General features: G+C 37.2%; 2 protein-coding genes across 7 annotated transcripts in view; one reads left to right on the top strand and one right to left on the bottom strand.

Annotated features, from left to right (window-relative positions):
• The window catches only part of IMMP2L (inner mitochondrial membrane peptidase subunit 2), an 852,317-nt gene that overhangs the window by 431,435 nt on the left and 393,332 nt on the right, over positions 1-27,550 (top strand). The window lies entirely within an intron of this gene.
• The window catches only part of LRRN3 (leucine rich repeat neuronal 3), a 45,561-nt gene continuing 20,438 nt past the window's right edge, over positions 2,428-27,550 (bottom strand). For both annotated transcript variants that reach the window (XM_073328081.1, XM_073328080.1), the window contains one exon: positions 2,428-5,402. In XM_073328081.1, coding sequence (XP_073184182.1) covers positions 2,915-5,041 — 2,127 coding nt within the window. In that variant the 5' untranslated portion in view covers positions 5,042-5,402 and the 3' untranslated portion in view covers positions 2,428-2,914. The remainder of the gene's footprint in view (positions 5,403-27,550) is intronic.

Genomic DNA, 27,550 nt, shown 5'->3' with positions numbered 1-27,550 from the left:
GAAGTATTTTGGGGGGAAAGACGCGTCCAAACAGCTCTTCCCCAGTAACCAGTATTAGTTTGGTGGTGGTAGTGGCCAGTCCAAGGACAACGGGGGGAATATTTTGTACCTTGGGGAAGTTTTGACCTAAGCTGGTAAAGATAAGCTTAGGAGGTTTTTTCATGCAGGTCCCCACATCTGTACCCTAGAGTTCAGAGTGGGGGAGGAACCTTGACACTCCTTCTTACAAGAGATTTTCCATCTGAACAGCTAGAAATAGAGTTATCAATCTCTAATTTAAATGTTTAAGTATATTTTCAAAATTGGTGTGATTTTGACCAACATTTAGGTATTACATATGTCAGGTATCAGGGTTATAGGAGAGAATGAATGCCCTCCTAACTAGCCAAACAAACATATTTGCTTCACTAATAGAAAGTCAAGACTAGATTTTTAAATAAAGAGCATGATGATTTGGTGTGAACAGATGTATTTATTCAGCTGAAACAAAAATATTTTTTTTTCGTTTCAGTGCTTATCATTAGGTGTTCATTTAGTGTGCTGGTTCACACCATTGTGCTGAGTTACTGTTGCTTGAAACAAATGAGATTCTCACCTCTGAGCTGTATCAGTAACATGTTCTAAATGTAGCTAGATTCCAAAGATTAACATACAAGATACATGAGCAAGTTCTTGCTGACCTATACAGTACTTGCATTGTAATAGGTCATATTTCAACTCCTGTGTTTTTGATAAATAGCTTGGCTCTAAAAGCTCTGTCCAAGGTTCTGAAATCTCTTATGATATATGAGCATGTCTAGCTGATAAATTCTGATGCCAGCCTGTGTGTGATAGTGATTCATCAGGTTTGTAAAATTTGTGTTCAGCAAAACGTATTGAATTTATAAAGATCCAAATTTGGGATATTTTAAAATTAGTACTGGCGTGTTCTCCTTTCTAGTTTTAAACATCTTTCTGAAAATAACTTGCACATGCTCAGAAACCACTAGGATTTAATCAGAAAGTGTCAACTTTAACTTGAAAGTAAATTATTCATTTGTAATACATCAAATGAGATGATTTTCTGTATTAGGAATGCTTACAGACCAATGGCATTATGCAGCAGGCCATGAATAAGTGGAAATGTTAAATGTCTGTTTGCTAGTGGACACACACAAAAATGAACAAGAAAGCACTAGAGAATTTCAAAGTTAGGGTTCTGACCTACACAAATGCTGCCAATAATTCCAGAGAAATGTTTCTTTCAGGTGAATTCAGAAAGATAAAATCTATTTGATTACAATACTTTAAAAATATTAAAGCATAGTAAAAACCAAAATGCCTTTTGTCCTATTTTTTGTTTCATATGCAAGAGACTTACATGTTATTTTAATAATTTTTAATTCCCTAAATGTACTGTTTTCATTCCCTAAATGGAAACTCCATTTTTCCTTCTGGCTTAGTTCTCTGTATTTGTATACACAACCACTAACTGGAATATGGTATCAATTTTGCTGCTAGGTTCTTCATCTGTCTCTACCACCTGGAGGTCAACACTCCTTTAGCATGTCATATCTCAGTTTTGAACTACTTTTTCCACTGAATCCAGGAATAGTCAGATTTACTCCATCCATATAACAGAATTAGGATTTAAATTTAAAGTCAGCAACAGTGTCCATTTGCTGTTTCAAGGCCCAGCCTTACTCCTAATGAATACAAGGGGAATTTTGCCATGAAGGCCATTGTGAGTGGGATCAAGCATTCATTTTATTTCAGTGTACATCATTCAGTTATTTGCATGTCACATCTTCAAAGCTGGAGAGTTTAAGAAACCTTTAATTGGTGGTGGTTGCTGTTGTATCAGAACAGAATTGTGCAGACCCATATAGAGATCCTAAATGTCAACAAGATTGCTAAGTTATGTTAAAAATTGTGCGAGTTTTCTGTGTGCCAAGAAACGTAAACTTTAGACACTGTTAATAATTAAATTGGCCTTTTTATTGCAGCCAAAGTATTGGATTTACATTATTTGAGTCTAATAATTAAATCCAATCTTCAGGCACCAAGTAAAAAAAATAAATCTAATTCGCTGACAGCAGTAGGTCCCTGTATGTTTCTCCTTTGGGTGAAGAGAGGGGTGTGTGTGTGTGTGTGTGTGTGTGTGTGTGTGTGTGTGTGTTTTAATGACCAACAGGTAAAATATATAGTTATTACTTCTTAACCATATGGATAACTGCTTTATACAGGTATTTATTGTGTTGTTTATTGCTGTTATACAGCCTAAAAAAACAGCAAAAATTTCCTATGCGGTCAAGCCTGCATTTCAACTGGAAAATATATAAAGAGATTTATAGAGAAAGATTTTATAAGACATGAAAATGAATTTGTTTATTGTCAGAGAGGAGCTCCCAGATGGATTTTCTTTTTTTAAGAAACAAACAAGCCAAAAACTCTTTTGATTTTAATCAAAAATGTATTTTTCCTCATAAAAAATGTTTCACATACTCACTGCGTCTACTCTACAGAATTTGTCCATTTCATTACACCATGTGTCAATTCTAATTTATCTGGTCACTGCAAAAACACGCTGCTAGTGTGTGTAATACAGCACAGGAAGAGGTATTGCTCAGTTCTACTACTCTTACTTAAATAAAAAAAATACAGAAAATGTTCTTGGCTACTTGCACTGTATTCCAGACTGAAAAGTCACATGGAAGTTCTAAAAAAATGGAGTAATTGTATTTGGTTGGCACAATACCCTTAGAAGCCAGTTAGTTAAAAATCTTTTTATGCTGAATCAGTACATATTCCCATTTGTCAACACCAGCAGCAATGCCCAGACTTCTGATCTCTAAAGAGTAATACTTTTTTTGCCTTTTTATTTAGCACAACTGCAGTCTTGTGCTTTTCCAACATTGGTGTTTACATTGATGTTTCATGACATATTCGTTGGTACTCCTATCACAGTTGCTTTTACTTCCAGGGCTGTGCTTTTGTCTTTGCCAGTGTCCCAAAGACTGATTAGAGGAGGATAAAGTTCATTGAGTGAAAAGGATTGTTTCTTCAGGTAATTCCTTAAATAGCTGTGTCCTGCATCGCAGTTAATTTCTTGTGAGATGCAACTGTAGAGATATACCACACAGATGACTCCCAAAAGAACTCCAAGGCAGGCAAGGAATCCTGTTATGTTTGTCTTTTCATAATCTTTCACTGCAAGGTCCAATCCTTTTGTGGTGACATTGACACATTGTTTTTTATTCTGCTGGTAGATGGTGGGAATGTCTATACAAATTTCATATTCAGTTGATGGATTTAGATGAGTAAGATTATACACCTTTATATCAGATGGAATTCGAACACTCTGTGCAGCCGGAGAGTTCTCGGTCTTCTGAAATGCAGTCCATCTAATGCTGGATTTCAGAATTTTAGAACTTGCTTTCCAAGACACCAAAATAGAATTAGATTGCACTTCTTTTATTTTAATCTTCAAAGATCCATTGCTGTCTTGGGGGAAGGAACCATCCACTTTCATCATAACTGATTTTAAATCTGCTCCAACTAGATTAGTTGCTATGCATGTATATAGTCCACTTTCTTTTTGTGTAACATCACTTATGTCTAATGTTCCTTCAGAATGGACATAGTATTTATCAGTAACCATATTAGGCAAAAGTTTGCGACCTGATGGTGTTATCCAGTATATTTCAGGTTCTGGTTCTGCTGTTGCTCTGCAGTGTAAAGAAATATAGCTGCCAGTTTCTAAATCCAGAGTTGAGGGAAAACTTTCAGGCGCTATCAGTGGGAGGCAGATTTCCATCATTTCCCTAAAGTGTACCTGCCTCACATTCTGGCCTTGAAATTCTGGAGGATCCACACAAAATAATGAATCTGGCTCCATGAATCGAATGTTGGTTTTATTCATGTTAATCCAGCGGATGACACAATCACATCTGATTGGATTGCTGTGTATACTGATTTCTTTGAGGTTAGGCAAAGAGTCTATTGTATTGCGGTATAGGGCACTAAGTGCATTACTATTGAGCATGAGTGATTCTAGCTTGGGAAGTTTATAGAAAGCGTTTGGATGGATGTATGATAATCTGGGGTTATTGGTAGCTTCTATTTTTCTTAAATCTGGCAAATTGTTAACAGCAAGACTATCTATAGAAATTAGTTCAGGCATGTTATTAATTCCCAATTCTTTTAGGTGCAGCATATTGCTAAAATCTCCTCTTCGTATTCTGTTAATGGGATTCTTATTTAGATCCAAAAATTTGAGATTTGTAACCTTTTGAAGAGCAACATGGGGCACTTTAACAAATCTATTGTCATAAAATGAGATGCTTTCTAAATTGTTAAGGCCAACCAAAGCATTATCAGGTATTTCAGTGAGATTTATGCCTGCTAAAACCAGGCTGCACAGATTGATAAGAGGCTTAAAGTTCATTTCTTCGATTCTGATTATTGGATTTTCCCCAATCATGAGAATCTCAAGGTTAGGAATAGCTTCAAACCACTTACTGTTGATCATCTGTAGGCTATTTGAATTGAGATGAAGTCTGAGAAGATTATCAAGGCCTATAAAAGCTCCTGATGCAATTGTGGAAAGCAAATTGTGATTAATATAGAGTTCTTGTAAATTGTTCAGTCCAGACAGACATTCTTCAGGCAGCTCAGTAAGTTTGTTTTCCTCAAGGTACACCGAAAGAAGCTGTGGCATCTTTCTAAGGTTAATATTGATCACTGAGGATAAATTGTTTTGAGATAAATCAAGACCAGTAAGGTTCACTGGGAAATATACTGAGTGTTCAATTTTTGCAATGTTGTTTGTCTGTAGAAGTAGAACCTGTGTGTTAGCAGGCAGTCTCGTTGGGAAATTAACAAGGCCTAAATCATTACAGTCCACTGTTGGAGCTTCCATGTATATGGATCTTGGGGTAAACCAAGGTCTGATCTCACATGTACATGACTGAGGGCAGTCTACCTTTTTATCTACAGCTTGTACAAATGCAGTGATAGCTAGGCCAAGTAGGAAATGAATTTTGAGTGGCATGTCCTTCATCTTAGCTCAAGTCTTCAGAAAAGTAAATGGCCCTTAAGGATACCACAGATGCTGTTTTTAACTTCAGTAAGAGCTAGTCATTTGATAAAACAAATACTTGCATTTGTCAAATGATGAATGCCAAAGAAGCACAAAGACTTTCTTCCTGAAAATAAGTGATAACCTCGTAACCACCTTGTCCAATGATAACAGGCATGCTGTGGAAATGAAGGTCACTGTCTCCTTGATGCCATAAAACTGATAAGATTTGCGATGATGAAGCATGTATAGATGGTCATAGAAGATTAAGCAATTCATTTATTTACTAGTATTAACTTCAGATCCCATGATTGATTAGTGTTGGCAGGAATGACAGGATGACCTAAAATATAAGAAGAGGAAATAATTAGCCATCTCTCTATAATATTAATTATTGCACATAAGAAAATAAAATGGCTGTGGTTTCTAGAGTATTGCAGTGGCATCTATTCAGCATAAATAAAGTTAATATAGTAATATGTCTTGCAGCTTGTCACTAGGGTACTTAGCTCTCCAGCAAGCTGAAGTTCCAAAAAATAAAAAACAAAATATATCACTGAGATTTTTCCACATATTTCAGGCTATTTTAAAATATTTTTCTTTCCTACTGTTATCACTAAAAGCAGACTCTGCTATATTGGCTTTGAAATCTTAACCACTGAGCTAAATCTTGCAGAGTATGAATGTTTACTCTTTGAACACAGAGTTTATAAATATAAAGAACACAATTTATATGTAATCAAGGAAAAAGGAACAGTTGCATTAATATACACCCAAAATGAGTGCATCCTGAGACATGCCCATGAGATATTTATACAGTAACATACAAAATTGATAATGCCTGTGTTTTATCTTTTCCTAATTGTTTTATAGCCGCTATTCTGGGAGCAAGCTTGATTTTTAAAGATATAATTGGAGGGGAAAGTGTACTTTGTAATAAATTGTCTGTCATATTGGAAATTCAATCTAATTACTGCCCGTCTTATTTTTACTTGAAAAATCTTACATTGCATTAGGATAACAAAGGGAAAGTGCCTTTATTGCAGTCAGGGAAAAAAAGCACACTTAGCTGATAATGCTTTCAACTCAGAGTCTGAGCTCCACCATTAAGGTGCCAAGTCTCCGCAGTCCTCACTGACTTCAGTGGGTACTGAGGGCTCTCACTGCCTTCTGAGCTGTGCTTATCTTGTAGAATTATACTTTAAAATATAGCCTGTCTCCAGATGTGTGGTAGCTCTTTCCCTCTTAAAGAAACTGCTTTGAGCACATTCAAAACTATAGTGTGAGAAAGTTCTGATGTCTTTATGCATGAAATGGGACACATACTACTGCATTTATTTTAAAACAGCAGACTGTGTACCAAAGCTCACCATACAGTGTCTGTCTCTGGAATCAACCATACCTTATACATTTATTTTTCACTTTGTCTTTTACTTCTAGTATTAAAATTCACAATGGCATAGTTTACAAACACTAAGATAAGGTCAGTGCTTCATTAATATTGATAAATGCATTTTGAAATGTCACTGGTATGGACAGACGGAAACACTCCACACTTGGCAAAAGGTTCCTGTCTTCAGAGATGTAAAGCATATAAAATCTGAAATAGCATCTGATTTGGCTGTTTTCCTGCCATTTGTTGGCACCAAGTCCTTATCTATAAAACTGACTTTCATGTTACAGATAACTAGTATGTGTTCTGCTAGTGATAAAAGCTATCTCAAATTAAAATTGCTGAAGTAAGCAAGAGAGGCATACTGCAATTTCTCCATCCTTTCCTTTTTCTGCTTTAGAAGGAATGCCGATTGATCTTGTGTCCAATCCACTTATTTAAGATCTACGTTACTGCCTATATTTTCCTTTTTTTAAAATATTTGCCTTCTGTTTCTTATTTGCATCTTATCCATTCAATACTGTATATAATTTTAGTTGCTTGCATTAACAAATATATGTGATTTGTTGTTTTTTTTTTTTTTTGTGGTACAGTGATGGCTCTTAAAAAGTTGTCAGTTTTATTTAAGAAAAATAGATAAGGTTGCTTTAGTATCTTCAGCATTCTCTTCAACTTCCTCATGCTTACTCCAGCAAATACCTTGATTACTGTAAATACCATAGTTAAATAACTGCAAGTAATTAATAATTATCTAAGACATTTGGCAAGTTTTTGAGGTCTGCTCTTTGAATACATGTAAAGATTTTTCATCACTTAACTTTACAATATAACTATATTAATAAAATGAACAGAAAATGTGTGAGCTAAACATACAGAAAACAGTCTGCTGCTTTGGAGTTTTATAATACATTTTTACGGCAATGGTCCAGATCATCCTGAAATGCAAAGAAACCCTGGTACAAAATAAGATAATTAAAATATAATCTGTTCCTTCATTTCTTGAAATGAGGTAAACTTTAGATTTACAAAGAAATAAACATATGCCTGGTCAGTTAATTCTTGTAACTATGGGCTTATCTAGATGGAGAGTTAGTGTGCGAAAAGCTGGGTAGTTAAATATACAGTGCACTAGCATGCTGCACACTAAGTCTCCAGGTGGACCCTACTACCGCGTTCTAACTGCCTAGGTAAATCCTCACATTACTAATTTATAGTCTGGAAGCATAATGGAATAAAATCTCATTCTGTGGGCAAGTGAGTGACAGAAAGGTAAGGAGATATCATTTGATTCAAAAAAATCTACAGAATCATAATTTCAATGAAGTCACCCTCTGAGGCATGGCAGGGGGTGGTGCTGTCACACACACCCCCCACCCCACCCCCAGCTCCAGCTCTTCTGGTTGGTGGAAACTTTGATAATACAATGTGGTCAGAAATGTGTTGAGTTGGGTGTCATTCAAAAGCCCTTTTTCATGAGCACCCTGGTATCAAACATGACAAATCTAGAACAAGTATGTAGATATAAATTAGAGAAAATGTTTTAAAATGAACACTTTTAATTATACTTTAACATAGGGATGCATTGCCCACAAAAAAAAATACATTGATTTTGGAAATCTTTGAGAAGACACCTAGCCTTGTAGGGCTGAAAACGTTTATTCATCAAAGTCATCATTGGTGTCGTTTCCAGCTAGGCACAACTGCTAGACATGTTGTCACACTGAGCCTCATCCATGCCACACTTGTACATCTTCATACAAGGGGGGCTGTTGGCCAAATATTTGTAGAGTGGTGAGCATCTGGTCTTTGCACAGGAGCATTTTATTAACTGAAGGATTGTTTAAGGAGTGCATGGAATTTCACGCATAACTGCTGTGATCAATCCATCCTGCAAGACCCATCCATACCCTATGGTGGGAGGGGAGTAGTTTTGGATGTGCTTGATCATGTGGAGCCACTATATTGCTTGATAATTTGCCCTCTTGATAGCAGACATAAATGTACCCTTGATGAGTGGCAGTTTTTCTCCAGATACTTCTTGGAAAACATCCACCAAAGTAGGTCTATATGTGTCATAATATTGGTCTTCAAATGGTAAACTTGGCATATGAATGCCTCCTGTGCATTTATTACCTCATCAGTGTCTGTCTCAGCTATTCCGAGCACCTTCAGAACAAGGAGAGAGTCTTTGGAGGCTGAATCAAAGGCCTTCCAGTAAGATAATTTCCTTCCATTAGTGTCACATCCTGAAAGGGAATGGAAACCTAGTAGTGCTTTGAATGGTGCAAGTGATAGGAACACATCTCTGAGGAATCTAAAATGATTCAGTTCCGCAGCAACAGACGCTAAAACAGAATATTAATGAAGTCTTGGGTAGTGTCTAGCACTGGAACATCTATGTCTTGTGAAAAGATCTAGAGTTTTGTAGCACCTTTCCCTGTGGCAATGATCGCATGCAAGATAATTTTAGTGTTAGTTTCTCATGGGAATTATGAAGAAACTCCACTTACCAGTGTGAGGTAGCAGCTTCATTTTGCCATGCAACAATGAAATTCTTTGAGCAATTTTTCGCATGTTGGAGCTTTTTCCTGCAACGTATGCAGTTAACTAGACCTTCGTTGGAGTATCAGACAGTGACTTCTTCATTGTGACACTGGAGATGTTCATTGAGTCAATGATTTTGTACTGGACAGGTGCAATACCATGGAATCTCTTCTTTTTGGTAATACTTTAATTGATTCCTCTGCATACATGTCAAACACAAAGTGGATTTTGTCATTGGTCCAGTATTTTCTCTGTAGCTTCATAATGAAGTGTTCAGCCAAGTCTTGGCAGGTATTGAAAGTTTCTGGTTTGTTGAGAGCTCATACTGCAAGTGTACCATTTATGATTGCTTCACTGAAAGGTCTCTGCTGGCATAAATTACCCTCACACAGGTGTCATCAGGTGCTGGATTAACAAAAGTATGAATGTGCATTAGTTTTCTTTTGGCCTGGCACATATGCATTGTTCCACTGCATTGGAATATCAATTGTGTTTCCATGGAGAACTTGTACTTTCCCAAAGTGTTATGTAGATCAACATCATGCTGGGATCTCAACCTGACCAGGAGAAGAACAAACTATGACATGTCTGTGGTTAGCTCTGTAATTGCCCTGCTACCTTCATTCTGACATTTTTCTTTGCATTTGAGCACAACTTTAGTTTGTTCTTTTTGATTGGATCCCATAGATTGATAAATTGCCATTGGTAAATGCTCCCCTTGTCAATGGCAGTTTTTCTCTTTTTGTCTGTTTCTTGGAAAACATCTGCCAACGTTCGGTAAAGTGCCACCAAGCATTGTGTTTTAACCAGCTTCTCCGCTGTAGTATCCGCCAAAGATCCAACTACTAGTGAATACTCTTTGGCTCCCCATTGATGCCTAAAAATGACTAAGACCAAAGTAAAAATAAGGACTTTGTAATAAATTACTTTGGGATTGTTATTCATTATGTTTGGTAATGTATGTAATGTAACTCTGTGCATACCATTTGCAGTTGGATTCCAGTAATTTCTGGCTGGATGCTGACATCTTAACCAGTGCCTCATTACAACACTTTTGTTATAATAAACAAAGCTGATAATCAGTACCACTGAACTGCTTCTTTTTTTTTTGCCAGTGATAGCAAACCAACTTGGAGCACTCCTTCCATTTATAATCTGTAGCATTAAAAAAATTAATAAAGTACCATATTCTAAGCATTAGCTGATAACACACTACTGTCAATTGAGGGCCACAATTTAACTTTGCAAAGGTTTGACATGCTTGTATTAAAAATCAACTTTTTAAAAATTATAATTTAAAACATTTTCTCAAAGATATATGTACATAATTGTTCTAGATTTGTCATGTTTAGCACTATTGTATTTTTTGGAAGGAAAGAGCTTTTGAATGAAGCCCAACTTGACTCATTTCAATTGACATTATATTTTCAAAATTTCTATCAGCCAGAGGAGTTGGATGCGGGGGTGGAGGGGAGAGGGAGTTCCCCCCATCATGCTGCAGAGGGTAACATCATTGAAATTATAATTCTCTAGATTTTTACAAATCAAATGACACCTCCCTTACCTTTCTCTCATTAACTTGCCCATGGAATTAAACCTACTACCAGACTGTTAGGTCCCAGTCCTGCAAGCTGATGCTTGCATGCAAACCCCTGTTTCTGTGTACTGCCCCATTTACTAATGGTCCATCTGCAGGGATCAGCTTGCAGTGCCACGTCCTTATAACCAAACTATGTTTCAAAATGCACAGACACAACTCCCTATGTTAAAAGCAAGGCTAAAAAGATGGGCCCAGTCCAAAATCCCCACTTGGGTAAACTTCCTATTGATTTCTGGTATTCTACTTAGGGTTTTTTATTACAATAATTTCTGTGGAATTCAAACCTTTTTATAAGGATGAAAAATGCAAAACTAAACTAGTAGTATTTGAATAGTCATTGGAAATTTTACCTAACTGAGGCCAGATTCACAGAGGGCCTTAGGGAAGTCCCAGATTTAGGTGCCACCGGTATTCGTAAAACTCCCACTTAACTGCTGCTGAAGTGTATTGGTGCCTAAACTCAATTGGTGCCCAAGATTTTTCAGTAAAACTTCCCTAGATGCCTATATTCCTCACTCTGGGAGCGTGCACTGCTGCCTCACTCTAAGCAGTTGGATACCTAGCTCCTGCCTGAGCCCCAGAGCAATCCACATGCCTAAGCCCCTTTGTGAATGTAGCCTTAAGGGCTACTCTACACTATCAGTGCTAGCTCGGTGCAGCTATACTGATGCAGCTGCGCCACTGCAGCACATCTGGTGAAGACGCTTTATGCTGATGGGAGAGAGCTCTCTGTCGGCGTAATTACTTCACCTCTGCGAGAGGTAGTAGTTATGTCAGTGGGAGAGCATCTCCTGATGACATAGTGCTGTCCACACCAGCGCTTAGGTTGGTGTAACTTGTGTCACTTGTGGGGGTGGCTTTTTCACACCCCTGAGCAATGTAAGTTATATTGACACAAGCAGAAGTGTAGACCTGCCCTAAATGACCTCAGAACTGGGCCAAATCAGTGTTGTTGATAATCATTGAGTCAAGCCACGTCCATTCATTTTCCCCAAAGACAATTATACTCCTACAGTTAGTGTAGGGGTTAAAATTAAAAAACAAGATGCAAACTAGGGGGACTAGATTTTACTTTAAGCTTTTGTATGGCTAATTCTTTAACTTGTCATTTGAAAGCAATTATTGTGTTTTGGCATTTGTTTGTTTTTTCCACATGTTGTTACAAACCGCTCTATCACTTGGATAGGAATTGCAGGAAATCTAATTGACATTGTTCCACTAGAGACTGACACGATTGATTGATTTCTAAAAACCTGTGTGAGAGGTAACCCAAGGACTGGTTTCTTTGTTGTGATTCAGTGAAGAGTACAAATTCAAGTACCACTTTCCCTTGAACTGAGAAAGTATTAAAACATGTTTGACTCATTTAGTAACACTTACAGTCACTTTTAATATACAGTCACTCATCCCTGAACTCAGGCCAAGCAAGCACTCAGTAAAACAATCTTTTTGCTGATAGCTTATTTGAACTTCTTACACTTGATAATTAATTGCTCTATAGTCGGGTTAAAAAGGCAATGGTATGAATACCATGGCTGAGGATGTCAAAGGAGCCTAAGTGAGTATGTTACCCATCTTTCACTGAGATTTAATGAGTTGGGTACCTGCACCACTCAGACTCCTTTGAAACTCCCAGCCAAAGTGAGTTAGGTGTCAAACTCCCATTGGAATTCATTGGGAGTTGGGGGTCAAACTCACTTAGACTTTTATGAAAATCCCAGCCATATCTGGAAGGGGGAACCAAAAACCTCTCTTTTTGTTTTATTATAAATATAATTTTCATTTAGACTAGGTAAAATCTTTCGCCTGAGGATCACCACACTCTTTGCAGACATCAGTTCAGACTCACTTAGGATAAGTGTTGTTATTCCTTTTGTACAGGACATTGAGGTACGGAAAGATTGTTCTATAACCAAAGTCCAACAGGACACCTGTGGCAGAGTCAAGGAAAGTACCTAAAATACTTGACTCTCAGTCCTGAGTCTTAACCACAAAACTCATCCTTAGCAGATACCATGTTTCATTTTAAAAGGCATGTGGTTTTGGTTTTGAATAATAATATTACAATTTTGACAGCTTTGAAAATGTTCCTGGGCAATTTCTGTATCTGAAATGGAGTTATTATTTATTACTAGTATCATATTAAATATTTTATCTAGTACTATGCGTGTGCAGGGTGCTTTACTTAGTGCCCATCCTAGAAACCCTTATGCATGTATTTATTTTTATGCACATGAGCAGCCCCATTAACTTCAGGGTTTGCACAATCAGGATCATAATGTCTAGGACATGGTCTCTGCCCCAAAGAGCTTACTGACTGACATTTAGCTCCTGCAACGACTTACATTCATGCTTTGCTTTTAATATATGGGTAGTCGGTTTGATTTTAGAAGGATTACTTGCATGCATTAAGTTAAGCCTGTGTATACATTTTTGCAGGATTAAGCCTTGATTAATCATGAGAAGAGAAGATGCTCAGGTAATAACATGGGTGGGGGAAGGAAATAGATAATGTACAGAACAAGACTATTGGGGCGTTTGGGTGGTAAAGTGTGTGTCAGGTTAGCGGGTTTTTTAAAAAATATAATTACATTTTTATGTCTGACTTCAGGTACCATAATGAATGGGAGAGCAGCAAATCCCTGGATTCCTAATGTAGATTTTCTGGTGCTACACTATGAAACCAAACCACAGAATCAAGTTGTGCAGCATTCATGCATTATGTATAAAATGATATGTAGAAGGTTAAATGTTTCTTACTCCGGCCACTGTGAACTTTCTTTATGTCAACTGGTTGTATTGATTTTTGGGTGGGAGGGGTGTTGGGTATGATTATTTTCTAAGATTGAACAGAGGTGTACAAGGGACTTCAAAGTCAGGAGTCACCTGCAATTTACTGTTTAAAAAACTAACCTGCATATAAATTGATATTTTGCATTCAACATTAGAGTGTGAAAATTTCATTTTCCTTTAAAAAATGAAGCCTTACTGCATTAAATGTTTATATTGGAAAGTAAATACTCTGTAAGGCTTCACTTTTGAAACAATATAAAATGTGCAGCCTCTTTAACGTTGTATGCAAAATACCACTCTGTGTGTGTGTGTGTGAGAGAGAGAGAGAGATTATTGTACCTACCTTCACGTACCTACTCAAGGTTTATATTGCATATGCAGTATTGGATGAACTATGAAAATAGATACCCAGGTATACTGGGAGACTTCTTGTGAAAGCTAATATGCCTCTGGCAAAGAGATTATCCAGTACTATTACCTGTCAACTAAAACTCATATACTGAGGAATTATCAGGTTTGTCATTTTCTTGCTGTAGTGCAGTTAGATGCTTCCTGCTTAATACAAATTTATTAGATATGTAGATGATTTTATTCTAAGGTAAGAGTCTCCTGAACACCTTGACTGGTACTCCCTGTCTCCATTAAACATTGCCGATAATAGTAAACAAAGGGTACTCTCCCTACCCCCTCCAATTCCAATACAAATTCCAAACCAAAATTTTCCTACTGAAAATTATCATTTTTTGGTATTAATTACTTCTGATTTTTTGAAGCTGAAATACTTTGGTAAATTAGATCTTTGTGCAGCCCAATCTGGAGTTTTGGGGGGAATTATCCACAAGGACTTGCTTAGTTTTATTCAATCCATATTCACACAAAACTCCCATTTCAACAGTCCTGAATAAGGTCTGAATAAAAACTGAGCAAAATCTTTTGGATTTGTCCCTAATAGAAATGGATAAATTTTAAACTTGCAATTTTGAAAGTAGTAATAAGAAATACAAAGAGAAACTGAAGGGCTAGGAGAATTTATCCAGATCCCATGAACAATGTGTATGGCATTTGCTAAATTTCTTAAGAACACACTCATTCAAGTAGTGCTGCTTCATCAACATTTAATTTAAATGAAAAATTACACAGTTCTATTAAGTAGGAATTTTCATGTGATAGCTTTTCATTTATGAGCTAGTGAAGATCTTTTATATTATAAAGAATGCTTAATGCAAGTGAATAGAGTAATCAGTAACTATTCCTTTAGTGTGTATACAATATTTTCTCATCTAATTCAGTACAGACATATAAGAATCCAAAACAGAGGCGTCCATGATGTCTGCTGCTATTTGCCTAAACCTCTAAGTATTGTTTATAATTTTAATACTGTCTTTATTTACTTAGGAATCTAACTTGAATCTGTTCCAAATCTTTATGGGCAGGTTTGTTATCCTTTTTGGAAGTCCTTTACCACTGGTTGAAATCCACCCAGACTCCTTCATTATAGTGATGTCTGTTGTTTTTTTAAACAAATACGTTCAGTACTCTTTGAAAGTGTGTGACCCTTTTCAGACTAATTATCTGTCCTGTGAGCAATGATTGGTATGCCTTAATTAGCTTTGTTTCACTTTCTGTCATTGATTCACAAGGGGGCGTTACCATTGTTTGAGCTGGGAAAGACCTTCAGGGAATGGATAAACTGAAAGTCGTTTCTCATCACTGAAGCAACAGACAGCTAAGAACCAAGTCAGAGTGGACAGAAAGGAAAAGAAGCATGTCAGGCTTTGGCAATCTTTCTTTTCCACTTCAGCAGTTAGAGAGACAGTGATAAAAAGTAAAAATGCAGCAGTTACACTGTAATATGCCCTGCTGGCAATAAGGCAAACATTTCAATTCACAAGGACCAATTTTGAGGTGGCAAGCATTTTCAAAGCACAGCTGTTTATACACAGCTACCTTTCAGATATGTCCTGAGAGGGGCATTTCTCAATTCCTGCCATTACAAACATTTTCAGCTGTTTCACTGGACAACAATTCTGAACATGTCACTAAACCAGAAACAAGGGAAGGGAAGATATTATACCTTGCTTTATTATAATTATAGCACTATGTAAAGGTTCATTTTTCTAATGAAAAGTGGAAAAGTTATGCATGTCTGAGTTGAGATAGATGGAATTTTGCACATGTTCAATTGCTGAGAATATGTGCTTCTTCCTCATTTTTCCTTTTGAACGCACAATACACACTTTCTTTAGGTATATTTCTTGTCGTTAATATTATAAGAAAAATTAACACTAGAGAAGTATTGTTAACAGGAAGCAACCTTTTTATTTACAACTAAAATCCCTATTTATTTGATGCATTTGAAGAATTATGTTTGGTGCGAGATTGTGATTTTAACAGACAAAGTGGAACAGGGATTTTTGTGATGAGCTATGAGCAGCGCTAAGGTAAGTGATGCAGTTTCAGGATAAACCAGCAAAAGACATTTTATTCAAACAGATATTTTATAATAGGCCTCGTCCTGGGATAAGGGATGGATTTCACCTGCTCAGTCCCTTGTGCTTCAGCTGCTTAAAGTCCAGTTACTTTGGCTTTGTGAAAAAGGTGAAGTGGATTTCAACCTAACTACATTGGCTTGCTTTCTTTCCTTCTCCAAGGTTGGACATGGGAATAGTTTATTTAGAATCCTGCTTCTTTTTATGGCCATGATCCTAACAGTTGAGGAGAAAGGGACTGTTATATGTTCTCACTTGAAAACCATGGGTCAAGATTTTCAGAAGTGACCATTAATTCTAGGTATCTCAATTTTGAGATGTCCAACTTGAAATTCCTTAGAGGTGCCTGCTTTTCAGAGGCTGAGTGCTCAACACTTTTTGTAAATTAGGCTTCTTTCAGGTATCCTTAGTTGGACACCCCGAAATTGAGACACCCAAAATCATTAGTCATGTTTGACAATTTTAGCTCTGGTTATTGTTTATTGTTGGTTTTTTTAAAAAAGTTGGTAAATTTCAGGTTCTGTCTTCAAATGGTTCATTTGTGAAACTAGAATTTGCAGTGCTCGGCATTTACTTACGTTGTGGGGTGCAAAGAAGACAGCAAAACCCTTTGTATTCAGCAGATTGATATATACTAGAAGCAATTTACAGTGGCTGAATTGTTACTTCAGCATGTATGTTTAATCTTACTTTGTTACCCTCTTACTTCATCCTCTTTCTTTCTGTTTCCTTCCCTGGTCTAGATTTTGCCTAAGGGAAAGCCAAAGGCTTAAAATGTTTTATATGCGAATAAGACAGGATAAGGAAAAGGAGTGCTTGTGGCACCTTAGAGACTAACCAATTTATTTGAGCATAAGCTTTCGTGAGCTACAGCTCACTTCATCGGATGCATACTGTGGAAAGTATAGAAGATCTTGTTATACGCACAAAGCATGAAAAAATGGGTGTTTACCACTACAAAAGGTTTTCTCTCCCCCAACCCCACTCTCCTGCTGGTAATAGCTCATCTAAAGTGATCACTCTCCTTACAATGTGTGTGATAATCAAGGTGGGCCATTTCCAGCACAAATCCAGGGTTTAACAAGAACGTCTGGGGGGGGGTAGGAAAAAACAAGGGGAAATAGGTTACCTTGCATAATGACTTAGCCACTCCCAGTCTTTATTCAAGCCTAAGTTAATTGTATCCAATTTGCAAATGAATTCCAATTCAACAGTCTCTCGCTGGAGTCTGGTTTGAAGTGTTTTTGTTGTAATATCACAACTTTCATGTCTGTAATCGCGTGACCAGAGAGATTGAAGTGTTCTCCAACTGGTTTATGAATGTTATAATTCTTGACAACTGATTTGTGTCCATTTATTCTTTTACGTAGAGACTGTACAGTTTGACCAATGTACATGGCAGAGGGGCATTGCTGGCACATGATGGCATATATCACATTGGTGGATGTGCAGGTGAACGAGCTTCTGATAGTGTGGCTGATGTTATTAGGCCCTGTGATGGTGTCCCCTGAACAGAAATGTGGGCACAGTTGGCAACGGGCTTTGTTGCAAGGATAGGTTCCTGGGTTTGTGGTTCTGTTGTGTGGTATGTGGTTGCTGGTGAGTATTTGCTTCAGGTTGGGGGGCTGTCTGTAGGCAAGGACTGGCCTGTCTCCCAAGATTTGTGAGAGTGTTGGGTCATCCTTTAGGATAGGTTGTAGATCCTTAATAATGCGTTGGAGGGGTTTTAGTTGGGGGCTGAAGGTGACGGCTAGTGGCGTTCTGTTATTTTCTTTGTAGTAGGTGTACTTCTGGGAACTCTTCTGGCTCTATCAATCTGTTTCTTCACTTCCGCAGGTGGGTACTGTAGTTGTAAGAATGCTTGATAGAGATCTTGTAGGTGTTTGTCTCTGTCTAAGGGGTTGGAGCAAATGCGGTTGTATCGCAGAGCTTGGCTGTAGACAATGGATCGTGTGGTGTGGTCAGGGTGAAAGCTGGAGGCATGTAGGTAGGAATAGTGGTCAGTAGGTTTCCGGTATAGGGTTGTGTTTATGTGACCATCGTTTAATTTTCTTTTTGCGAATACAGACTAACACGGCTGTTACTCTAAGACAGGATAAACTCTCTCATTTTAAAACAATCAGAGGAATTCTTGCATCATAAAAAATACTTTATACCTGTGGGCATCTCATGCACTTGAGATTTTCTTTAATCTAAAAATAAAGATAATTTCTGGAAAACAGGTGTGAAGGAATTTACAGTTTTAAAGAGGCCTACAGTTTCTTTTCTGTTAGTTGGATCCGATTCACGAATGCATTGACCTTCACTTTGTGCTGGAGTTAATCAACTTATATCTATGGACAGGCATAGAACTAGAATAAGGCAGTGGTATATCAGGAACCTATATCAGAAATTATCCCTATTCACTTAGGACTTCTTGTAGTATTTTGAAAAGTATTATAGTAAATAAGATGTATAGCATTGGAAAATAAAGTAACTCAAGTAGTAGAAATAACATGATATATTGGTATCCTCTATTAGGAATGCAGCAGAGTGAGATGCAGTGTACATGAACGTTTATATTCTCAGAGAATTGATTGCATGTGTTCTGTTGGAAGAACATTCCAAAAGACTTGGATAAGCAGTTGATAAAGGACCATTCTTAAGTAGTTGAGGAGCTTTAATATGGCACCTCTACCCCACTTATTTTGAAGTAGGTTGCCAGTGGCTGGTAAAAGCTGGACCAGATAAGTGGCAGTTAGCTATGTGGACACTTGCCTGTAGGAAGCAGGTAGGGTAAGGTGTTCTGTTAGGCACAGTATTTGATTTTACCATAGCAAACTACTACAGTAGCAAGCTACTATGTGAGTTCATTGTCAGGAGGATCCTGGATTAGTTTTTCCAACATTTCAGATTTCCTCTATGTAGATGTCTGTTTTATATGCTTTTTAGATTTAATTGGAAATTTTCTATCCATTGAGCATTTCTGACAATTTGTCTGAGTGGTTAGCAAATAAGGGGGGGGAAGGGGAAGAGTTCCTTAAAGGATATTTTCTAGAGGGAAATCTTAATTTCAACACTACAAAACCACCTCCTTTACTGAATTTTGATCAGCTACATTTCTTTAATAATCCCAGTGTAAAGTGTACAAAACAATCTGGCAGGTGAGGTATTTAAATGAGTGGAGATAAAATGTAAAATGATAGGAACATATTAAAAAGTATAGGCTTTAATTAAATTGGAAATAAATTGTGGACAAGATATGCAATTTTCTCATTTATGCTCATTCTCCGCATTTACTTGCAGTCTGTAGTGATTAGACTCTGTTTAGTGAATTGCATCTATTTGGACTAATTATAAAGGAAACTTTAGAATGAATCTGAAATGTGATTAGATTATGTGATTCCTGATTTAAATATCATATGATGAATGCATGATACTATTATGTATAATTTTTGTCAGTAATGCATTACCTATATTGATTCCCAAAGGATTTTCATTTCTTACAATAAAAATGTTAGTATTTTGTCATATATACATTTATCTAAGCATGAAAGTGAGGCATGTATAGTGTTGTATAAAAAAACGTATTTTCTCAGAAGTTCAAAGAAAAATAGTCAGAATGTTCAAAAAATACTTTGGAAGGAGAATTTTTCCAAATACTTATAACTTTGGTTTTCTTCTCTAAGTATGTTATGTTAACAATGCTGTGCTGTATGAACATTTCACCACCACCTAACTGACTTCTCTATGTAGCCAGTAAAGGCTACAGAACAATTATGCCAAATATAGTACCACTGTAGAGTGTGTGGATCTGTTATTGGACCAATTTCTGTTGGTGAAAGAAACAAGCTTTTGAGCTTACACAGAGCTCTTCTTCAGGTCTGGGACTACCATGGCTACAACTACACTGCAAACAACTGTGGATTTAGACAATTATAGTTTATTTTAATTTAGGTGCATCCATAGAGGCTCAACCTTCCTTTGCCAGTCATTATGTCGGTATTGGAAAGCATTTACTGGCAGTTACCAAGGCAAGTAATAGGCAGGGAAACAGTCAAGTTCTCGGTGTGGGTGATTGTAGCCAGTTACCAGATTCTTCAAGCAGATGGCCAGCATTAAAGATAAGAGAGCCACTTTGGGCATGATTATATAAAGGCACCAAATCCATACAGGAGAAATGAAGTGCTTATGGCTGTTAAAATAGTCCAGTCAGTTTCAAACAGTGGCTGACAAAAAGTATATTTGATGTTTTCCTCTTTATGGCTTCTAAAACATGAATGATAAACATGCACCTAACATCTAGAATTGGATGCCCTCAGGTGGCTGCATTATAGATAGAGGGAAAAAAGTCATTTAATTTGGTTATTTGATTTGTGTTTATCACATTACATTTCCCCCTAAATATATTCCCTTCTGGATTTTGATTTATCACTCAGCCAAACACAGATCCTTAGGAACTATAACAAAGTAGCCATCATAGCAAAATTTGACTTTATTTTGGTTATTGCTTCACTTATATATTTTTTCAAAGACTAGGGTTTAGGTTTAAAAGATGGGTAAAGATGTATTTATTATTTGACTGTTTGTGTCATGTTCATTTAATTTATTTTATATTGTCAGTGTTTTTAATGTCTGGAATGGCTTTTAGGCCCAAATGTTTAGTTAGTTTCCCTTGCAATAATGGATGTAGTGCCAGTTTGAGTCAATTTTAGAGAGAGGCATATGATGTTAAATATCTTTTTCTTTAAAGAGAGAAATCATCTCCAGTGCATATTGTATTGCTTTAAATCGGAAAACCCTGAAAGACCAACAAAGGCATTGTGACTATAATTTGTATCAACAGAATCAACACCCCTTAATGTTTTGTCTCAACATTCTACACAGTTTAAGGAATGTAAATTGAAGTTCTTCGTAAATTGTATCTTTAGGCATAATGATAAGTGGAAATGTCCACCAAATAGCACTGTTAAATTCATTTTGATGTGTTAAAAAATAGTGGATGAAAAATAATGTTTTATATGACATGTATTTTTCCCTGTAATTTAGGTCCAATTTCTTTTACTTTATAATTTGGGGTTATTAATTTTATCCTGAGCCACAGGGGCAAACAGGTTTACAATGGACAGTTAAACACAAATAGGTATTTTTAACTTTGCTTTAGGCATTGTGAAGAAGTGGATTGATGAAAAGACAGTTATGGGATGCTAAAATTGACAAGTGATCATTTGTAAAGCAGAAATTACTCATTATAATATTCTTTGCTAAGAATGGGAAAAGTAAGTTCTGGTCTCTGCAGTGTTTTACAGTGTTGGAGTGATTTATTCATGCTCATAAATTACCAGCTGGTAGAGATACTGTCATTTCTAATTCCAGAAAGAGTTTTGATTTGTATTTATTTTTAATTATAGTTTTTGCTCAGCTGAGCACTTAATTAATAATAATACATGTTCAAGTTGATTTTGTACATGATTAGCAAAACAAATGATGTTTCCAAATCTGAAGTTATTGTCATTTCATGCCTATATGAATATATTCAAACTCTTCATCAGCTCTAATCCACAATGTAGGATTATTATGGTTCCTTTCGTATTGTCCCAGGAACAGATACATTAGAATGCAAATCCTTTCTATTTTTTTTAAAAAAAGAGCAAAAGGGAAGGATAAATATACTATATCGCACATATAACTAAATCCAATATCACATTTCTAGATTTGGTATTGAACTTGAATTAATCATACACTTCCAGAAACATTGACTGAATCTCCTTAAAGTCTTCTTGCTTTCCTTTTAAACTAAAGGTAATTTGAGTCCAAGTTTGCTAACTCACTTAACCCATTTTACCAATCTGTGATGTTCAGACTTACAGCCAATTTCCTTTTTTTTTTAGTATAATCCTTTTAGTACTTGCTCTTAAAAGGATTTTTTTCTGTGCTTTGTTTAAATTGACAGGATCACTCAAATCCCTTAATATTAGATGATTTGGCTCACTAGCAATGTCACTGGCCAGGATCACTTTAATTTAATTTGTTCCCTGAAAGGCCGAGGACATATCCATATCATAAATTTGTATTTGATTCTCACCTGTTCCAGCATTTATCATTCTTACTCAGTCTTTCTGCATTTTGGACACAATGTCTGAGCATGATCTATAGTATAAATTCTAATGTTGGGTCTAATGTGCATGTTCTTGCATAGTTTTGTACAGTATTTTACTGTTAATAAGTTTACCGTGACCCGTTGTGTTATCAGTTTGTCTGTTCAAGATTTAGGGAAGGTTCTCCAAATTTGTGCACATAAGTGCACTTACACATTGGTGTCATCTTAGTATATGATGCAAATATGTAGGCACACAAATAAGCTTTTTGTGCATGAGCATAGCCAGCTGGGTATTGCATGCCCAGGCATATATTAGGCGTGCACAAACGTATGTGTGTAGGTGCATGTACCTAACTTTGAAAATATGGCCCTTATTACAAATCAATAGGAAGGAAGGACACTAAGAATTCTGAGTTTGGTGTTATATGAAAATACCTCTCATGTTTAGTAGTGGGAGTGGGGATGTTAAAGTGAACAATCTTGTTATTTGTTGTGGGTGAAGTGAGAGAGATTAGCCATTCAGATTATTCTTTCTGTTTGTGCTTGTAAAGGTGAAGCCAGATAGTGGATCTAGATAGAATGTTGGGACACCAGTAATGACTATTTATTCATGTCAAAGGACCACTTCTTATAGAACTGTCAAGGAGGATGGATTATTTCAAAGCATTGTATTCAGCCTTCATTTCTCCATTTTTATTTTTTGTTTCCACATAATTGGTCAAATTCTCCTGCCCATCAGTGGAACAATTTGTCTGAGTAAACTGAGCTAGGTTTGACTTTAGGTATGAGTGATCTTGTTCAGCTATTTATGATTGATCTTATTCAGCCATTTTCTCTGACTTTCTTCTTGTTTCAAGTTACTATGTCTTTCAGAGATTTAGCTACTGTAAATTCACTGGGAAGAAATTATCCAACAAAATTAGCTCTTTTTTCAGTTTGCAAACTATTTGTAACCATGTTATGATTTTTACTCATATTTGCATTTGTGCAAATGGTTTATGCAAACATACTTCAGCCAATACATTGTTCCCAAGCTGTCTGATTCAACTCTGTGATTTATTTATTTACAATTCATTTTTCATGATATGTACTATTGGTAGGGCTGCAGATTTGTCTCAGCATTTTTTATCAAAAATTTCGGACCAGTTATGGTAAATTTAGTAAAAGTCATGGAATTTAGAGCAAAAATAGTGTGTAAAGTCATGGGGTACCATTTAAAGTGCAGGGGCTACATGGTGCATGTCAAGTCCAGCCCATGAGGGGAGGGCGGTCGGAGGCCCTGAGGGACTGGGATTTGCAGAGTGGAGCCTGGTCCACACTTACTCCACAGCAGCAACTCCTGTCACCCAGGATTGTCAGGTTCTGCGCTCCAGCCCATTCCTCTTGCCATAGTGTGCAGGTGGGGCCTGCTCCTGGGCAATGCCTCACCGTATCCCCCCACCTTCTTGGCCCTGGCACCACTGGATAGCCTGCCCTGAGCTGGTCTGTGGTGGCAAAAGTGGTTGGGCCATGTCCCCTGTGGGCCTACTGGCTGGGCAGCCTGTGAAATCCTGGAAAATGAAGAAAAATCCCATACAGACAGAAAAATCCCAATATCCATGACATTTTTACTACCATGACAATCCTGCAGCCCTAAACTTAGTCCCCAGAACCATGTGGTATTGTTTCTGTTACCTAAGTGATTGTCTAAAACTTCACTAACAAGAGGAGAATGAATAAGGAATACTGATGTTTTGCATGTTGACTACCTGGATAGTTTTAAGAACAGCCATTCCACAAATATTCCTGAGAATGAAAACCATTAATATTTGTGAAAAGTGAAAATAAAAGGTCACAGACAGAATTGAACTCAGCAAATATTTGAAATTTCCACTCTTCCCTTCCCTCAGCTTACAGAGAATAGCAATATGTTCTTTTGTAAACCACTTTGCCATCTGTGGGTGACAAGTGCTATATGAGATCTAGGTTTTATTATTGTTGGTACAAAATATAGTGTGCCCTAATATATTATTTGTAAAGGCAGGTGAATAGAGGGCACATCTTTTGAAAAACTCAAGAACTGTTCCTCTCTCTGTGTCCAAATGCTAATATTATGGAAATGATCTACACTAAAAAAGGGCTCATAAACAATTCATTACAGAAATGCTACTCCAGTTCTCTCTTAAAAATATCTATATTTAATAGATCTTGGCATGTTGTTCTTGCTCTTTGAATTCACAAGCAATCTTCTCCAGAATGTATAAGGCTGTTGTAAGGAAGAACTTGACTGGCAAATATAGTGAAAAGTCTTACAGTTCTTTTATCAGGTGCCCCAAGTATATGCTGTACCATCCTCAAGGGGGAGGCATACATAGAGGAAGTATATACTATATTGAAGGTAGCAGTAAAGGGATTGTCATCAAATTTGTATTGCTGATTAAATTGCTCACTTTTGCAGAATAAAAAATCATTGCTGTTTTGAAGGCCATAAGGAAGTTTCTGCACAGGTGTTCAGAGATGTAATGTATCTCCAAAATGGAAGAAACATTTTAGTTACACATAATAAGCTAGATGAATCCCTCCTTTGGGAGGGGATCCTGGGAGCAGGAAATTTCCACGAGCTTCCCTTCATAGAGATGTCCCACAATTTCCTTGGGGTGTTGGCATTTGCCTCTATTATTCCCTGTGGAAAAAGCAGTGGTATGGATCCCAAATCCCACATACTCCCAAGATCTTTTAAAGGCATAAGGCTCTCCACGTAGAGGCACCAGCTTCTGCTCTCACGCAGCCTGGCCCCAATGAGCAATGTTGTCATGGACTTTCCACCCTTTACATAAGGGAAGAGTGTCTGCCCACAGCGAGGAGCCAAGCCAATGAAGTATCATAACTTTCTAGTGCACTACCTGTGAAATTTGGGGAGTGACAATGCTCAGCCCTCTTAGGCCTTCCTCTTCCTACACATCAGTCTTGGGGAGCAGGAAAATGGTGTCTCAGAGGTGGCTGATCCCGCACCTTCTCCCGCCCACCCTTTCATCCAGGAAGAGGAGATCCTTTTGGAAAGATGATTCCTCTGTACATGGAGCCTAAGTGGGTTCAGTCTCTTGCAATAATGGGGAATAGCGCCTAAAATAGTAGGCCTAAGTGAATTATGAATGTTTAAAAAATAGCATTACTTGATGGAAAGCTAGGTATTAAATACAGTAGCTAGCCCAGCAATGCCAGCAAATATACAGTAATTCTCAAAGCTGAAGTTGAAGCAAGTAAACTGGTACATTTAGCTTTTCTGTTGTTAATCTCTTACCATTATATTTCTGACCTCCCTATCCTGGTATACTATATCTCCTAGAAAAAGCAAGTTTTGAAAGTATCTCCAAAGTTAAAATTGATAATGTGGAACATAACTTAATGTACAGAGCTGCTTAAGCTTCCTAACATGTATGTTTTCATGCTGTGACAAATCAGATGAAATTTTTTCTGTGTAATGGGAAGCAGTGACAATTAACCTCTTTGACCCTCCTTCACTGCCCTTTCTGTATTGGCCTTGCTCATCAAGATTCCATTGCAATCAATGAAATGGCAGAATGTTGCTGATGCAGTACACTCAGAAGCACAGCCCGTGTGTTTGACATGGCATTCCTGGACCATTCAGCAGTAGTCAATTGGGTGAAATTCTACAGCTGAGTGACTGGGAGCATGGAAAGTATGTTAACTCATTTCTTAAAAGTGATAGGATCTTCTGCTTTTCAAACTCCCATCCTTCATGAGAGACAACATGAGATAAAGAAAGAGCGAAAGAAATATCAAGTAGAGCTTGAAAGTTATTTCAGCTGTCAGTAGAACAAGAAATGATCTACTTGACCCTTTCAGACATAAATCTGAAGATAGTGCTCAGGGATAAAAAGCCATGTGGGTAAGGCCTATAAGAATCTGGGCCTTCAGCATTCCAGGATACAGCTTTTCAGGGTTATTGACTTGATCAATTAAATCACGGTTAATAAATGTGATGTTAACAATATGAAAATTACTCTGACTATCATTGATAAAGGTTAGTCTAAAATTGAATATTATCAAAGAAACACTCCAGAAATCAAACAGTTGTAGTTAAGGATTATGAACTATCTGCATTTGTAGTGTTTTTATCCAGGTGAACTGCTCCCCCAATAGGGCTTTCAGAGTATTAGCTGTGCTTCTGCTGGTGCAGAATTGTGATGGAGGCCAGCTTGTTCCCTCTTCCCTTTTTGCCATCTCCCTGAAGTGTGATAGCTAACAAGCAGCAGGTCCTTTATGGGGAAATTGGGAAGCCAGCAGCAGCTCTTTCTCACCCTTGCATAGGGTTACAGATGGCAGCTTGCCCTGCTGGTAGTGCTGGAAGTTGTCTGATGGTGGGAGGGAATCTGTCATTTCCTTGTAGTCACCCAGTGTGTGAATGACTGTGGAGCTGATATAATGCTGGCAGGACTGTGGAAAATTTGGGAACTTTCCAGTCTCATCTACACTACCTTGACATGAAATTAAACTGTCTGCTTACGGTGTTGCTTCTCTTTATCCTACCCATGACTCAATCTACTCTGGGGTGAGCAAAATATTCTTGGCGGCAGAAGGGTCTTTCTGATCCCTCAGAACTACTTTTTCATACTAGTGAGAAGCAGACACTTAGTTACTGCTGATGGGGAAAAGAACCTGAGGATTATCTGTGGTATCACAGTGAAGAGGCAGGGCTTCACTTGGTTCCTAGGAAGATAGGGGAGAGAATTAGTAAACAATGATATGGGGTTAAAAAAAGGGAATTTTAAATATCAAGATGGGCCTTATCCTTTCAGTGGACCTTTTAAAATGAATTAGTTTACTATTTTGGTCCAGCTGCACTTAAATTTTCAAACTCCCACTACTTTTGTGTATTTTATCCCCTAAAGTCATAGAAGATTCTCTGCATAGTCCATCAAGTGCATTGGATCAGACTGGGGACCGGTTTGTGCTAATGTTGCCAACCCTCCAGAATTGGCCTGGAGTCTCCAGGAATTAAAGATTAATCTTTAATTAAAGATGGTCATGTGATGAAATCTCCAGGTATACATCCAACCAGTACTGGCAATTCTATTTGCGGCCCTAGTTATACAAATAACTTGCCATATGCAGTATCAGAATTCATTCATTTTATTAATATTTTTCTTCCACATTTTCTACTGTCTAGCATGTGCAAATTAAATAAAAAAAAATCATATCCTTTCTATTAATATTTCTGCTGCAGTCCATTTGTGTTGCAGATCTCAAACATGGAACATTTTGTGAAAAAGAAGATAAATGTCTGTGTGGCCTGTTCAGAATGCTGGATTCATAGTAAAAAAGGGTTTCAGCAGAGAATGAGCTGATAGAATGTGGTACCATCTACTTTGCACTGTAAAGCTTCTCATTGCCCATCTTAGGATGAATCCTTGCTTTGTTAGTTCTGATACTTCTTATAAAGGTCAGTGTTTAAAACAGATCATTTTTATGTTCTGCCCTAGTTAAGAGTACCCTGTTACATCACACAAGAGGTCATTACTAATGGTTGTTAAACAAGTTTTTTAACTAAGGTCTCAAAATATATTACTGAGTTTTTTCAGTTACATAAATC

Source organism: Lepidochelys kempii, chromosome 1 (assembly GCF_965140265.1).
Source record: "Lepidochelys kempii isolate rLepKem1 chromosome 1, rLepKem1.hap2, whole genome shotgun sequence".
Classification (NCBI taxonomy): domain Eukaryota; kingdom Metazoa; phylum Chordata; order Testudines; family Cheloniidae; genus Lepidochelys; species Lepidochelys kempii.
This window is presented reverse-complemented; position numbering and strand designations above follow the sequence as displayed.